The sequence below is a fragment of the Trematomus bernacchii genome, unplaced genomic scaffold (assembly GCF_902827165.1).
Source record: "Trematomus bernacchii unplaced genomic scaffold, fTreBer1.1, whole genome shotgun sequence".
Lineage (NCBI taxonomy): Eukaryota > Metazoa > Chordata > Actinopteri > Perciformes > Nototheniidae > Trematomus > Trematomus bernacchii.
The window spans coordinates 6,962,427-6,978,700 of NW_022987851.1; the positions used below are offsets into that span (position 1 = coordinate 6,962,427).

General features: G+C 38.4%; 1 protein-coding gene across 1 annotated transcript in view; it reads left to right on the forward strand.

Moving 5' to 3' along the window:
- The window catches only part of cadm2b (cell adhesion molecule 2b), a 126,383-nt gene extending 112,901 nt beyond the window's left edge, over window positions 1-13,482 (forward strand). The window contains exons 6-11 of the mRNA XM_034112967.1: window positions 4,833-4,991; window positions 5,284-5,374; window positions 5,556-5,734; window positions 9,996-10,022; window positions 11,882-12,004; window positions 12,113-13,482. Of these exons, the coding sequence (XP_033968858.1) occupies window positions 4,833-4,991; window positions 5,284-5,374; window positions 5,556-5,734; window positions 9,996-10,022; window positions 11,882-12,004; window positions 12,113-12,231 (698 nt within the window). The 3' untranslated portion in view covers window positions 12,232-13,482. The remainder of the gene's footprint in view (window positions 1-4,832; window positions 4,992-5,283; window positions 5,375-5,555; window positions 5,735-9,995; window positions 10,023-11,881; window positions 12,005-12,112) is intronic.
- Window positions 13,483-16,274: the final 2,792 nt, after the last annotated feature.

The following is a 16,274-nucleotide window of genomic DNA, read 5'->3' on the forward strand; positions in this document are numbered from 1 at the left end:
TTTCTGTGGTATGTCTTGAGGTAAACTTCAAAATACAACTTCAAAGCTCAACGTATAATATTGACATGCACATCAAACAAATCCCAAAACATAATAGCAGAGTTTAAGGGGTGGCACACATGTACTCAAGCTACCGTATTTCTGAGGATAAAAAAACAAAAACGTAATACCTCCATCCTGTTCCTAGGACGGCAGAAATCACAGAAGTGCATAAAGAATAATTAAAATGAAGGCATGATACGCTACTTTTTAATTTAATGTATGTTATGAACAATAATCTGTTTGTTCAAATTCCATATTTAAAAAACCCAAGTCTGCCCAAAACTGCTGCCTGGTATTTAAATGTGCTTTTATTAGTTTTACCTGCACACAGTGAGGTGTATTAAGTCGCTTGGGCAAACAGACCCGGTGTGACGCATCTGCAAGTCAAAGAGAGATGCAGAACAAAGCAGAGACTGGAGGGCTTGACAAAAACTTCATTTCCATGTCAAAGTGTCAAAGAGGAGGAGTGTCAATCAGTGCCCCTGATCCAAGTTTTTTGGAGGTGTTGCTTTAATGCTTTCTTTAGTGCCTTTGTGCTGGGAGCAGCATGTTTTGCCATTGGTTCTTCTGAGGTAGATCATTGCCGCCAGTGTCTGCTGTCAGTCAAATCTATCCCCTCTGGGGGACCAGTCTACAAGGCTCCAAGATAACAGCAGGTGTAATAGCAAAAACATGTCATATTTATTTCATGCTCTGATGATTTGTTTTTCACCAATTTATATTAGAAGCACACACCATTACCAACCTCAATATGCTACTGTCATCCAGTGTCAAGTCATTTGTTTGCAGAGTATAGAGCCATACAAATGACTTGGGTCGCTGAATGACAGCTATGCTTCAAATGATAATCTATTGAGGAATATCCCACCCACTGACACTCTCTTTGCATACATAAAGTGTCCTATATATTCCTATTCACAGTGACACAAAGGCACATTAAAATCCACAACAGCTCCAATATGGGGACACATTTTGTATTCAGTTAGGCAAGATATCAAGACATTTGAACCTAGAAAATAACTTTATTGTTATTAGTTGGAGTAGAAGTATCTTTATAATTTTCATTATTTGAGTATTAAAGGTCCCCTATTTTACTTTTTTTCAACAATATATTAGAAGTCTCGGATACATACAAAACATGTCTCTGAAGTGTTTGACTTGAAATACCAAATGGATAATGCATTGTACTATGCCAAAATACGCCTCAGTTTCAGCCCTATTCAAAAAGTGCTGATTCTGTGTCTGTAGCTTTAAATGCAAATGAGCTGCTGCTGTCCACGCCCCTCTGCAGAGTGTTTAGTTAAAAAAACACAATGGTGCTCTAGGAGGAGATTCAGGTGATAAGGTGGACGGGTGTTACCTTGGTTGGTTATTGGCTAATGGTTGCACAACCCAAAAAAACATTGTGACATCACAAAGTGGCCAAAATCTGATTATTTTGACTGAAGTCAACATCATTAATTCTCTTGGTCTGCTGACTTTTTAGTAAATTAGACGGTGTTGTTAGTTTGTTCTCTTTTTCTGAGGTTCAAATTGTTTACTTCAGTTCTTCAGTTTTATGTTATCATCCTCATCAAGGCCATGTTCAAGTGCCTCATTCACTGAGGAGCCCCGCATACGCTCAGTTCGACTGCAAATATCAGTCGAACACCTATGGACCTAACTTTTAAGAAATAACCCCCTCCATGTTTTCTATTATATACTTCTCTCAGTTTTAAGACGGGGGGGGGGGGATTCTGCGAAATATTGGAGGATTATAGAAACACATTACAGGGATATACATGCTGCAGGACCACAAAGTGTTTTCTCACATTTATTGCCTAAGATGGTGGGTTTGATGTATTTTTAGACAATACACACTCACTCTTCCTGTTCATCCCCTTCAGAACTTTGTTGGAGAAACATTAAGAAACCAATAAAGTTTAAGAGCCTTGAAACTGTGGAGGAAGTTAAAGAGAGTTATGGATAGTTTATGGATTTTCACATAGAGTGGTTAAATGGAAGATACAACTTGTTATCAACCGCAGCATTGTAAACAAATAAATGCTAAATAACCCTGGGAATGTATTTGGGTCTTTTAAACAGCTCTGTTGAATTTATTTTAAAACACATGCTAGTCCCAGATACACTCTGCAATGATTGTCATAACAGCAATACAGCACCCAAGGATCATATGCTTTAAAAAGGGACCTGATCTCAATACACGTTTCTGCTCTGAATACATAAACTAACATCAGATTCATTTGTTAAAAAGTAATGTTTACAACTAATCCACAGACAAAAATAGAATGTTTTTTTAGGCCTATTTATGAAGCTATTCATCTCATTTAATTTGTATCAGTAACAAATTGTACATTGTAAGGTTTTTTTTCCTGTTCCGGTTTTGTTGTGGTAGCTACTTTGATGTTTATTTTAAGTTAACACTGAAATATAAAAGCCTGCAGGGAATAATCAAGGAAGCCATTTCAAACAGCTGTGACAACTGCTTTATCAAATAAATAAATAAATATGTTACAGGCATCTAATAAAGGCTTAATGGATAAATAAACAATACCATCATAGGCTATTAGTTCCAATGAGTGGATTAAAACCATGTGTGAGCATTGATAGTATTGTTTATAAATCTTTAAGTATTTTACTGCCTAAAACAACATAGATTGGTCGAAAATCAACAGTTTTTACAGGAAACATTAAAGAACATTTAGTGTGCAATTATTGCATAGTAAATCTTTCTATATAGAGACAGGTGCCTAGAAGAGGGATGTCTAACTCAAAAGTAGCAAATTGGCTTCTTAACACCGTCCTATTTGCAAAAAAACTAGATCCTGATTAGGCTTACCATGTATAGAAATATCTTTTTTCAAATTAGAGAGTGTGGAGGAGCCTCTTTGCACCTTGAGAAGGTAATTATTGGTCAGCAGGCAGTAATCTGCAAATGGCACTCAGCAGATGGGTATGGCCTTTAAAGAAGCACAGTCAAAAATAGCTGCTTGAGAAAAAAATAAATGTGCTTTTGTTGAATGCCTCTAAGGCCTTAATAAAATAACCAAAAGCTCAAATTGTTACACCTATTTCCACAAGGCTGAGAACAACTTGACGCAATGATCATACAACAATAATGCATCTGAAGTGAAGCAAGAAACCAAGTATTAATCATAGTATACCATAATAGACGCACACTTTTGGAAAAATAGGATTCTGCCACTGAGGTTCCTCTTTGTTAACTCAGATGGAGACGTGGTGATTACTGGAGCGCCCCCACTCGCCTGAATGTAGATCTGCTTGCCTTTTGGGGTTCAGGTTCAGAAGAGGTGCACCTGAGCACGTTCCCATTCTTATGAAAAGTGCCTCTGCATGCTCTCTGGCGATGCTAGCAGCCGCCTTGAAACAAACTGACAGCTTCTTTTACCACAGCTCCAACGCTGCAGGCGACTTGATGAATGAGAGAAAAAGCTGGAGAGATTTGTGTTTGTCGCCACAGAGATGCTAACTATCTCCCTTTGTACTTCAGGGGAAAATGCATGGTATATGAATTTCCTGTTTGTTTAAAATCATATGTTTTGTTTGAAATTAGATCTCAAAATTAATCTTATTTGTGTTGTATTCATCTCTAGAAGTGGCATGTTTTATTTGTACTCTTTTCTATTAATATTAATACTTTTAGTTCTAAATAAGATGAATAATTAATTTGGTTGTTATACTGAAGAAGAATTATCATGAAACTGCCGTTAAATGTTAAAAGCAAAATAAAAATGGCAAAAGCTGTTGTAGTAAAAGCAGTCATAGTAATAGAAGTGGTTCCAAATGAAAAGAATAATCACTATACACATAACAAAACCAAAGACAATCAAAACAGTGGAGCAAATGGCACGGATCAGCCCAAAGAGATGATGATATCGCTGTTCTGGGTTTCATTGCAAGGGGCTATTTGTATTTAATAGACCAAGTGATTGAACAATTTGTATGCTGCGTGTGTGTGTTTGTGAGTGAAGTAGTGGTGTGAACATACATATGTATTGATTGCTTGCAGTGGATGGCAGAAAGTCTGAGGGATGGAAGAGGTAGAGGGGGGAAGAATATAGTGCCTGCAGGATCTAAGGCGGTGAGAAGGGTAGAAGCTCAGTGAAACTCTTCCTGACTCCTTCCTGAAGTAATGCCTTTGTCCTTTTTTGCCTTGTTCAGGTGCATCAGTAGCCTTATGAAGCTTTCCTGAGAAAAGCGATGCTAACACAAAGCTTTGACAGGAGAGCAGTAGCAAACCACAAAGAAATGCTTCCAATTATAAGTTAAGAGGTATCTCTAAATGAAGATGGCATTGCAGGGAAAGGACAAAAAAAACAAATCAAGATCTGAAGTAGTATAAAAGGGTGAATGTGTGGGCATGAAGACAAAAGAGAGGAGAGAAAGGAAAGGTGTCACTACAACTATGGAAACTCTGCACTGTTGGAGAGTTTGTGTCTGTTTGTGTTGACTGGGATGTTTGAGAGATGGTCCTGGAGGAGCAAACACACCCAACCAACCGAGTCAATGCTCTCCCTCACTATTCACTCTACTTTGACTTGACTTTCAAAGGCCAAGGATTCTCTCCCTCAAAGGAGATGCAGAGGAAAAACAACAGCAACAACAACACTGCAACTGTCGATGTCAGAAAAGCAACATCTCCATGTTTTAGTTAACGTACAAGCTGATTTCAGTTTTTCACTGTCTTTCTAAAAAAGGAAATAGTTTTGTATTGATGGAACTGAATGAAATTAGTAATCCACACATGTTCATTTTCTGACTCTCTACAGGCAGTAAGGAGCTGAATGCCACAGGAAAATCCTTCACAGTGCGGAGTAGTCTCCAGTTCCAGGTGGACAAAGGGGAGGATGGGGTCGCCTACACCTGCAGCGTGGAGCATGTGTCTCTGTCCAACCTTTACACGACAACCGAGGTGCTGGAGGTCCACTGTGAGTGCAGTCATACACCCTGCAAAACTGGATTAGGTGTGAGATTAGCAATGAGAAGAAAATACAAGGATTGAGATTACCTTTATGTCTGCAGGTTTAGCTTTGCATTTGCTCAGGATTAGCGCAGGATTAGTTTGCAGGTAAGGGATTAGTACCAAAGTAGAACAGGGATATGGGAGCTGCCCAGTGGGTAAAGAACTAACTACTGTGGCACTTTGTCAGTGTTAAATTAAAAGCCTCTTATATTCAGTTCTGTCGTACCATTGGATATTTTTTGTTCCCTTCTTTACAGATGCTCCGCGTCTGGAGATCTCAAAGCCAAAGATAGATCCACTGGAAGGGCAATACTTTAAACTGGAGTGTGTGTCCATAGGCAACCCAATGTAAGTTGGCATTTATTTACAAAATTCTATTTGATGGTACTTTCTTGCATGATAAATGGGATTACAGAATGTCCCTTTTCTTCAGTTTTTCCTTCTGTATCACTGTTTATTCATTCAAAATTAAGAAAATCATTTGCAGAATGATGAAAAACAACCATTGTTTGTATTTTTTCTTGACCAGACCTGAACCAGTGCTGTGGTCTAAAGATGGAGGAGAGCTGCCAGACATTGAGCGTATGATTGTGGAGGGCAGGGAACTAACCATCACCACACTAAATAAAACAGACAATGGCACATACCGCTGCGAGGCCAGCAACCACCTGGGGACCAGCACTGCTGAATACAAACTGTTTGTATATGGTGGGTACAGTAATGGTTTGTCTTGTTATGGATGATCAGTTTTGCTGTTGCTTCATGCTCAAGGCTTTGCAGCACACTGTGTGCTTACTCAAAGAGGGTTAGTGTTCATTACAAATACACAAAGCCAGCAGAGGGCTCGTCACTCCGGCAATTTAATTGCTAGATATTCAGCCAGTGCATCATAGATTAAAAAGATTTCTAATTAAAAATAGCATTATACCAAAGTAAGTATGGCTACATAAAGAAAAAAGATTTTCAAAAGAATCAAATAGCATGTCCTCGAACCACAATGTTTCTATATCAAAAGGCCTGCTTCAAATCATTTTGGAAAATATGGGAAAAAAGCAGTACTATATTATCGCTGTAAAACCATGCAGTGTAAGTGCAAAATGATTTCATTGCATGACCTCACAGAAATACTGAAGTTTCTCAATGCCAGATTGATCTCTATAACACTTTCTCATTGTTAGTGTATGTTCTGGCAGACCCATTATCATTCTGTTTCAGAGGGAAAACACTCTGGCTTGTTTGTAATGCTTTAAACCAACCACAAAGGTCTTGGTTGATGCTAAGCACAAAATGCAGCAACGGTGCCATGCCAAAACACACTGGAAAAACTAAAGCTGTAAAGCCCTAGCTAGCATGTTGATGTTTTGTTATTGTTCCTGTTCTCATTTTTGGTTTCTCTCATTTCAGTTTCAGCTTTCCTGCCCTGATTGAACTCCACCTGCTTCCCATCCCTAATTAGCCTCACCTGTGCCTCATTATCATCTCTCTGTCTACTTAGTCTGCATCCACATTCCCTTCAGTGCCAGTTCGTCTACGTTATTTCCTAGCGTTCCAGCAGTGTTTTCCTTGTGACCGATCTCCCGTGTATCGTACCTTGGCTATAAAGACCTTTTTTGCATCCTAAGCCTCTGTCTCTGAGTCGTGCTATTGAGTCCTCTACTTGTGTTCATTCAGTCGTTACAAAAGCGTTGACTTGAATTAAATGTATTATGGCAGCAAATTACACATGATTGAACATTTCAGTTTTTTCAGTGTAGTAACATGAAGACAGCTTAATGGAGGCTGTAAGGAAATACAAAAAACATCTTTATTAATCATCATATAGCCATATATTCGTATGTCCACATTGGAGAAATTAAGGCTAATGGCAAATCTTGCTTTGGAACTGTGAATAACTCGGTTTACCTCAATGCACTGTACGTTTTGCCACAGGTTTAATGTTGGTCTCCTCCTATGAGGAAACTTCCGAGAACAGCCTGGGAGAGAGATTAGCTAATCCAGAGACAGTGGAACAGCCGAGAGAATAAAGACAGCATGGCGTTGAAAACGGATCATTAAGGCCTCTGCTGCACAAACATTTATAAAGTTTATCAAATACAGCCAAGTAAAAATCCAAAGCAAGTGCTGAATATTAAAATTCAACATGGATTTAGTTGTTCTCTTTTCTTGCCAATTAAACAGTCCCACAGTTTGTTTGGGAGCGACTTATCACTGCTCAGATGCTGGACTTTTTTAAGCTCACAGGCAGTTAGTGGACGCACTGCAGCTTCTTTGTTCGATTTTAAAGGCAGAGGATTTTGGGGAGAAAAAGCCCTTCATTGAGAAAAAAAGCGGAGGAAAAGAAGGATGACACATTCAGCTTTTGTTATGTCACTCTCTTTTTTCAGCATGCTTATTGAGGGGTAGGTGGCGGTGTCAGACTTGTCCATATCATCCTATCATATCTGGGAGCCATTTGCTGGACCAGAGTTTCAATCCTTGCATTTCACAGTCAGAATTGTTTTAAGAGAAACATTCAAATATGTTGATTCAACCTGGGTTTTGAAAGTCATAGTTTATACGTATATATGTGCTGGTAGCTGTTTAAAATTCTTGGCGGATTAACAGAGGAAATAGCAACATTTAAAAACCCTTGGCAGCCCTCTCACTAAATACCCATGTTGGTGGGAAGTATGAAAAATGTAGTCGAGCCGGTAAAGGATGTGCGAGATGGGCTCATTTCCAGCGATGACGACAGTCATTCTTCAGAGCTACATCGTGTCTGGCTGAATACTAACCGGGTCTCACCGGATCATCTCAGCCTCTAAGCGTAATTTGCTAATGACAGGAGAGCTGAGAAGCAATAAATGTAATCGCTTTGCCGCAATTTATCACCGTCTGCAATTATGCTCCTTAGTACGCTGTATTAAATAAAGCAAGGAACCACTGTATGAATTACTCTGGGTGAGATGTAAGGGAGGTAGTAACAGATAGTCGTTTAGTTAAATACATTTAAGAAGTGACTGAATCTGATTGTGAAACTGCAGCCCTCACATTTTACTTCTTGATCACACATGTTTACCTCAAGCAAGTTCTACATTCCCTGTGTGTGGCCAATTTACCAACCAATCATCAATTGCTTTGAAAATGAAATAGATGTAAGACATATGAGTCCTTCGTGTATGACTCATCCTTTTACCAGAGATATTGCTGAAAGAATCATTCAGAGCTCAAGTCATTTGTGCTACTGTATGTCATCATCTGTGCATTTGTTTTCATTATTTTGCCTGTATTCACTGAGCCGATGGACCAGAATGATCCACTGCGCTAACCACGTGCAGTAATTGATTTGTGTTGTTTATTTTTGCTTTAAGTTTTCTCATATTGAGCCAGTTCCCCATGGAGAGGTTTGTTTTTGCTCCCCCTCTGTTCCGAGTGCCTCCATCTTCTGCTCCCCTGACTCCCTCTCTAGCCTCTATTCTTCCAGTACGCTAATGCCGACATTCGCCCATCAGGCATAGGCAGTCACAGCTGTGTTTGCAGGTACGCCTGCAGCCCCTCCATGGCCCCGCCTCAACGCTCCATGCACTCACAAACATGACGCTGAACACACAGTTGATGATTGATGAGCTAACAACTGTGCTTTGAGCTAGAAAATAGCATTGTTTTACTGGATGAATTCAATACCCTGTCACATTTGTTTCTCTGTCCTGTTTTTTTCGAACACAGCTAGCTGTTCTTATTATTTGTGTAACCGTTTCTGATTAGTTATTATTATTGGTAGCTGACAATATGCAGACTGTGTAGGAGAACATTACCACACTAGGTTGTTACTGTTCGCAAACCACTGCACAGATTACCATCTTCGCAGAAGCAGAAAATAGAAAGCATTAGTGTTTATACTTTTGTTCTTAGGCTGAACGATTTCTACCATTACAACCAAACAATAAGAAACATGCAATTACCTTTGAATAACATTAACCAAAATCGCACACTCCATGTGTTTACTCCATGAGTTCATCTCCCCTAATGGAAAACCGTGTTGTAGTGTTTGTATGACATGTATCTGAGCCTTAAGAGCACTCCGAAGGTAACACATGCTAATTGCCTTAACAGTCCTAACAGCACTCTTGTTGTGATGGAGAAGAGAGAAATGTTACTTTAGATTTGGGTTGTGGTTTATTTTGATAATCAACATGACATCTAAAGGTGACCCGTGGCATTTTTATGGTAATTTAGTCTTTCTCACAGAAACAAATGATGTGGACCCTTGAGCTTAAGCAAACATATGCAATGTATTCCTTTCAAATACTTGAAAAGCCCTTTTTGTGTTAATATTTTAAATGTTGTGTTGTTTACATTCTTATCATAAAAACAATGCTCTGTATTATTACTGGTGATAACAACAAAAAAACGTACTCAGGGTACTTTTCCATTGTAAGTACCTTGATTTTAAAAGCTGTGACTCAATATTGCAAACACCTTTGCTATTTGCCTAGCCTTCATTGTAGACTGCCCAGTATGTGTTGTTAAGAACTCTGGTGCTGGTTTAATTTGCCCAGATATTTTAAATATTTGTCACTGAGATTCAAGCTTCAACCTATAGACCAATGTTGGTGACCAGAACATCACATCTATTATTAAAGCATAATGAAAGTAACTCTTTTTTTAAATCAAAATGTGTTTCATTTGTTGGTGAACTGACACATTGAGGATTGAAATAGCCTATTTAAGACACTAATAATTATCTTTTTGAAAGCCGTTCTTCAGCTTGTCCTGTCGATTGTCCTCCCCCCCCCCCCCCCCCCCCCCCCCCCCCCCGGGTCCATTTCCAGTAACTTCGGTTAGGCAGGTTGATAACACGCTGTCAAAGTAAAAACAGACCATGCTAATTTCTCATGTTTCCTGCAAACTTTGTGGTCACGTTTTTTATCACGGTGTTGTCCCCCTCGTCTTCCCTTACTGCTGTCAATGTCTGCAACCATGGCAACAGCCAAAGACTTTCCAGGGCCTACAACAGGTAAATATCCCACTGGACGATCATTGCAAGCCAGATTTACAGTGTGTGATGCTGGAGCAAGATCTGGGTCAGGACACATCACAGCCTCCACACAGCATGAGCCAAACCATCACCTTGCATGGATGCTCACTCTGCTGCTCCCTCCAGCCATGTCACAGGCTGCATAAGTTATCACAAAATATGTCTCTGGTCTGCCTTGTCTTTGCACAACGAAATAGACAGAATTATCTGAGTGGAGCTGGGCGGCAGATTGTATTCAGGCCAGTGTGTAAATATCTAATTTCAGATCTTGTGATTCTGTAGAAATGGAAGGGAAGGCAAACACTCTTTATGAGCGGTCTTTCACTCTTTTGAATACATGAAAATGTTTCTGTTTACCGTATTTTTCCAGTTATGTTCATGATTTATTCTATTTTCATAGCTTGTGTTTGCTGCAGTTTAGTTAGATATGGTATTTCTGAGATATATGTGCGATGTGTACATTATATATATCTATATATAGAGTTAGTCATAAGGTCTAAAGAACATGGAGTTGTATATTTGCAGACAGGATGGACAAAGGATGGAAACAATATTCACATTTCATGTTGTCGTAAAGTAACCAAACTTTGGTTTGAATTGACTCATTGATACCTCTGTGTGCTGCTGAAATATTTGTGATTTTTAGTTCCTGACAGTGTGTCTAGTTTTTACGTGGCAACCTAATGTTTAAAAAAAATTGTTAAAAAAATTGAAAACATAATTTTTCAGATTTGGAATTATCAATATATTTATATTGGAATTGAAGCTCACAAATCTATATAAATACTCATTTTGTCACACTTAGAGGGGGAAACATGTGTAGTAAGGTGTTTTTATGAATATACGTTCAGCTTGTCTCTTTCCTGTGTGCAGCATGCACCAGCAGAGTGTGATATGAAAATTGCTTATGCTCCTTGTTGACAGTGAAGTCACCCATACAGATCATTATATCCATCAACATGCAACCAAAATTGATTAATTCAACTGTTGTACCAAAACAGTTATCACTTCAAATTCTGAAGTGCCTGCCTGTGACCCCCTAAACAAATTCATTGTGGTTCTATTCTGCATGGAGTTTAATCAACTGCATGTTTCACAGTCCCATCTCTTTTTATTTTGAACATCCCACACGGGGTTGCTGAACATGAGGGTTGCATTCTGTTAAGAGAGGAATATAACAAGGTATGTAGGGAACATTGTCGCCGTCATTTTCCAGGGTCACTTTGCAAAACTGAGCACAAGCCATGGTCATTCATCAGCTTGAGATAATGAGAGCACACGAGGTGCACAGTAGAGACACAGCCACTTACAGGTTATTACAGGATGACACAAAAACATGCTCTTACCTGGGAGACCTTCAGCTCACTGCCCGGAGGACGCCTTGCTTGTGTTAAATAACACTTATTTATAAAAAACCTGATCCTCAGCAGCAGAATGTTGCAGTGGATTAGGGGGAAACAAAAGATAGCATGTGTTAAGACTTTGGTGAAATAATAAAAAATGTCAGTTGTCTTACATCTTGTCACTGTTACCAATGCCACATTTTAAATTGGAATTACTACATTACATCTTTTAAACCTACATCGATGCACTTCAGAGCAGTGATATCAAGGAGGTTGGTCTAAATTTGACAGAAGCTTTTTTGAGACCGTTCTGCTTTGTTCTTGTGTTTTAATCTTATAGCAACATGTAGAGAAATGTCTCATGACGATTGCAGGAATAAAATATTTAAATAGCTTTTCATTAAATGTCTACACATGCACTAGACAGAAGCGAAACATCTTGCAGAACTTTTTGTCTCTTTACTTTTTCCTCCATTTCTCTCTGTCTTGTTTCAGATCCTAATGCTTTAGGACAACATGGACCTGACCACGCTTTAATTGGCGGAGTTGTTGCAGTCGTGGTCTTCATCACCTTGTGTCTGATAATAGTTCTTGGACGATATCTGGCTAGACATAAAGGTAAAAGAGGTCACTTGAGCTACCATGAATAACAATTTTCTAGCTTGAAGCAATTGTAAACCTATATGGCATGTAGATAACTTGCTGTATCGCTCTGTGTGTCTACAGGGACGTATCTAACACACGAGGCCAAAGGAGCAGAAGATGCCCCCGACGCTGACACAGCCATCATCAATGCTGAGGGAAACCACGTGCATGCAGAGGAAAAGAAAGAGTACTTCATTTAGACCTCTTTTTCTTTATTTCATGACAACTCTTGACAGCAGACATGCAATTGTATGCTGCCTCAGCGTCATTACATGATCTGTTTTAGTTTATTTATTATTATGTCTACTTCAGAAAGCTCATGTTTGGATTATGCTTGTATTCAAAGCATTGGCTGACAATATAGCTTTCCCTATTCAACAATGTAAACCATACAACAGGACCATTTTCCATTTTAGTTTTACGGTGCCTAAATGCTGTATACTTCTCTGCATTTCTATCAACGCTCGCATTATGTTTTTTAATTTAGTCATTTTTTCCACTTAATTTACCTGTTGAGTACTTCTGCAGATCTTTTGAAATGTTGAAACACAAAGAGTTACGTTTCAAATCAAGTTCAAGTTAAATGTTTTGGTTTAAGAACAGTATAGGTATCCATTTATCTAACTCTAAACAGGTTAACATTTGGTTTTGGATGTTGCCTGAAGCTGAATCCATAACAGCCATACTGCATACATGAAAACACATAAAACTGACAAAATACTTTTACAAAACATAGAAGCACAATCTATGTGATTGTCTCTAGATAAAATCAGATCCCTCTTAGCTCTGTCTGTATATTTCTGCATTGAGTTACTTTCAGTTATCGCTGATGCTGTTGATTTGTACCAACGGAGAACAAGTTAGAAAATTAAAGCACAAAGTCTGAGGACTAACACGGAGGGATAACACTTGTCTCGGGATTCAATATGAGTCTAGTTGGAGAGATGGTGTCAGACAGGAGAAGACTTCAGTTATGGTCATGGATGGTTAACTTTCATTTGTGTTGCCCAATTGATGTAAGATCCAAACTGAATGAGTGGAACCTTGTGGGGGTTCATTATTTATGTTGACTTTTATTGAACAACTATGCTCAATGTGTGGATATTGCTGTAAAATACTTTGCTAACGTGAATTTTGGTGACCAATATTGTTGAAACTTTGGATCCCTGACATTACAATTTGTATATTAGCATATACAGTACTTAAAATATTCCACATGTCTTCTTTTTCTTTCTCCCATTTATCTAACAAGAGGTTGTTTTGCCAGGCGGCATGTAAATAATGTGTAAGTATTTAAATTTAGTAAAAGATAAAACACTGGTTATAGCTTTTAATTTCAGGTCTGTTCAGTCCCCATCACTTTGATGAGATTCTTTTCATATTTTTCAAGGTTTTTTCAAACAGGGATTCTAATAAATTGCTTAAAATGTAAAACAAGAAAGAAAAAAAAGGAATTCTGGTCTAATACTGTATATGTATTTATTATTATGATTGATTGACATTTATTATACTATATTGATTGATATTATTGCTGTTATTACTAAAGTAGTTGTCTGACATTAACTTTTCCATTTTTTAATTCTGTAACGTATCATAAAAAAACAATATAAGGATCACCGTTATGGCCTTTGAGTTTGCTGCAAACAGTACTAATGACATGATGAGGCATTGGTGAATCAGACATGCCCTCACTGTACTGTATATAGTCACTGTATCAAAGACATTGAACCACATTGCCAATGCTCATACATGTTATTTTGTTAGTTCAGTATAATGCTATAAATAACTCATTTTGTAAAAAGTTTTAATCACTGTAATTAATTTGCTTTTTATGGGGGATGTGTGAGGTTTGCTTTTTTTCTCAGTATTGAATATTCATTTTTCAATTATGCCACTGTAAAAGAAAGAGAGACAAAGTGCGGATTAAAATATGAACAACTTCAAAATTGCCCTTTTGTTGTGACTAGGTTTGTACTTTGAAATGCACTCAAGACTAATGCGTTTTGCCTGAGAATTACAGCGCTATTAACAACAGTCAAAATATGAGTCTGCATCTCTACAGTTATAAAACAGGAAGCATATGTTGATGGACAGCACTATGGCCAAAAGCTGCAATGTAATTGTTATTCCATGCAACTGTTGAGTATTACACAGCCTTTAGAATTAATAATATATGCAAAGTGTTGAAGGATTAAAAAACCATGATGCTCCTCCGGAAGATTGCCCGAGGCTCTCAGCTCGGCTCATGATTTGTGCATTAATACAGGGCGACAAAAGGAAGTCTTGAGTCTCCCCGAGTCCCTCCCTGTCTCACTGGAGACGAGTTCGATATGCTTGAAGGGGCTTCATTAGTTTCCGTAGATGTCAATGCAGCAAGGCTGCTGTTGCCTTTGTTAAAACAAAGGCAACAGGAAGTGGGCGGGGAGTGGAAAACTGGAGGCAAACCACTTTGTGATTTGACATTACGGTCAGGGATGTAGCTGTTGGCTTCTGCTGAAAGTGAAATGATAACACTTAACATAAATGTTATTGATCCCTGTGGGGATATTTTAAATTGGAACATTGACAAAACAAACAGTAAAAGCAGGAAACACGAATGGAATAAATGTACTAACAAAATAAGAAGAAAATATCCGGTAAGAAGACCGGAGCATTAAAATGAATGGGATATAAGTTAAGCGAATTGTGCCAAATATGGAAGGAGAGCATGGATCACTGAGAGATAGGTAGGTAATACTAGAATGCATGTTTCCTTATTTACATGACATAAGTATAAATGCATGATGTATATGTGCTAAGAAATGTGCTCATAAAACTACCATGAATATTTCATGTGCCTGTGGGAAGATTTGAAATGCATGTTTTCCATGAACATGGTGTGCAAATGCATTTTACATGCACAGGGCTAAATGTATGGGCATGAAGTGTAATGGTCTGGGGACGAGCCTTTTCAAAAACTACACATTTGACGAAAACGAATGTTGATTATATCTTACATTAAATAGTTATCCGCACACATACAGTAAACCCTAGCAAGAAAGCTCCTTTTATGATCCATTATCACTGCTTCAGTGGCACTGAGGAACTTCCTGAAGTTTTAGGATGAGTATGATAGCCTTGTGCAGATTACTGAGCTCATATTAAATATCTTGATATCCTTAAAGGGAGATCTCGTTCCAGCCCATGGCCATTATGATCCTCCATTCTTCAGCTCCGATTGACCTTGAGCATAATGTTGCCTCCCAGACTAATGTTGCCATTATCAACACACTGTCCAGCCCACCATCTGCCTGCTTCACACAACGCTTCGCTCTCTCTTTCCTCTCACAGAGACAGTTCCCAAAGCTCACTTCATAATCATTACCACCAAAGCTCAGCCAGTTCAAATAAACATCAGCTCCCCACTATCACACTCCGCGTTATTAAAAGCTCAGTGCTTTGTTAAGCTATGTAAATTGAGATAGACTGTCTTGAATAATGGCTGGCAGGAAATATTGCTTGGAATCCATCATAATATAGTAATTGGATATGGAGTGGGGAAAACATGGCATCTGCAATCGTAAATAGTGAGTAGGAAAATGGATTTTGTCTTTACCCTTGAAATGTGAGAACCAAACCCTGGGCAATGTTACAAACTCAGCATGACCTCTGAGGAGGCCTTGTAAGTCTTACTTAAGTGAAGAAACAGATCCCCACTGTACCCTGTAGGCAGGGTCCATATCAGTCCTCCAGCTCACAATAAGCTCTTATCATAGCACAACAGAAGTCTCTGACAAAATCCTTGAGGGTTGAATTGATATCTATAAAAAAAAAAACATTAATAAACTCAGATCTTCAGCACAACTTCAAATGTCAGTCCTGCACAATTGAACATTAGGTCTGGGTGTGGTACTCCATGAGCATTTTCATTTGTTTCTAGTCTAAACAACAAGGCTCTAGTTTCCTATTTCATATTAACTTGTAGATTAGTGACAACTGGACTTTGCATGAAAAGCCCCCAAACTCTGACACAAATAGTGATCCTTCTTGTGGATTAACAACACAATATTTCATGCAGAAATAATATTAAGTCCACTTGTTTTCACTATCCAAGCATGTCAATTGCCTTGTTTAAATCACTGGGCGGTTTGCTTAGGAAGTGAAAGGATAAAAGGATTTCAAAGATGTGGTAGGATTGCAAGGCAATGCAAAAAAGTGATGAATAAATGTTTGTTCTCTGGATCATGTTTTTAATTCCTGATTT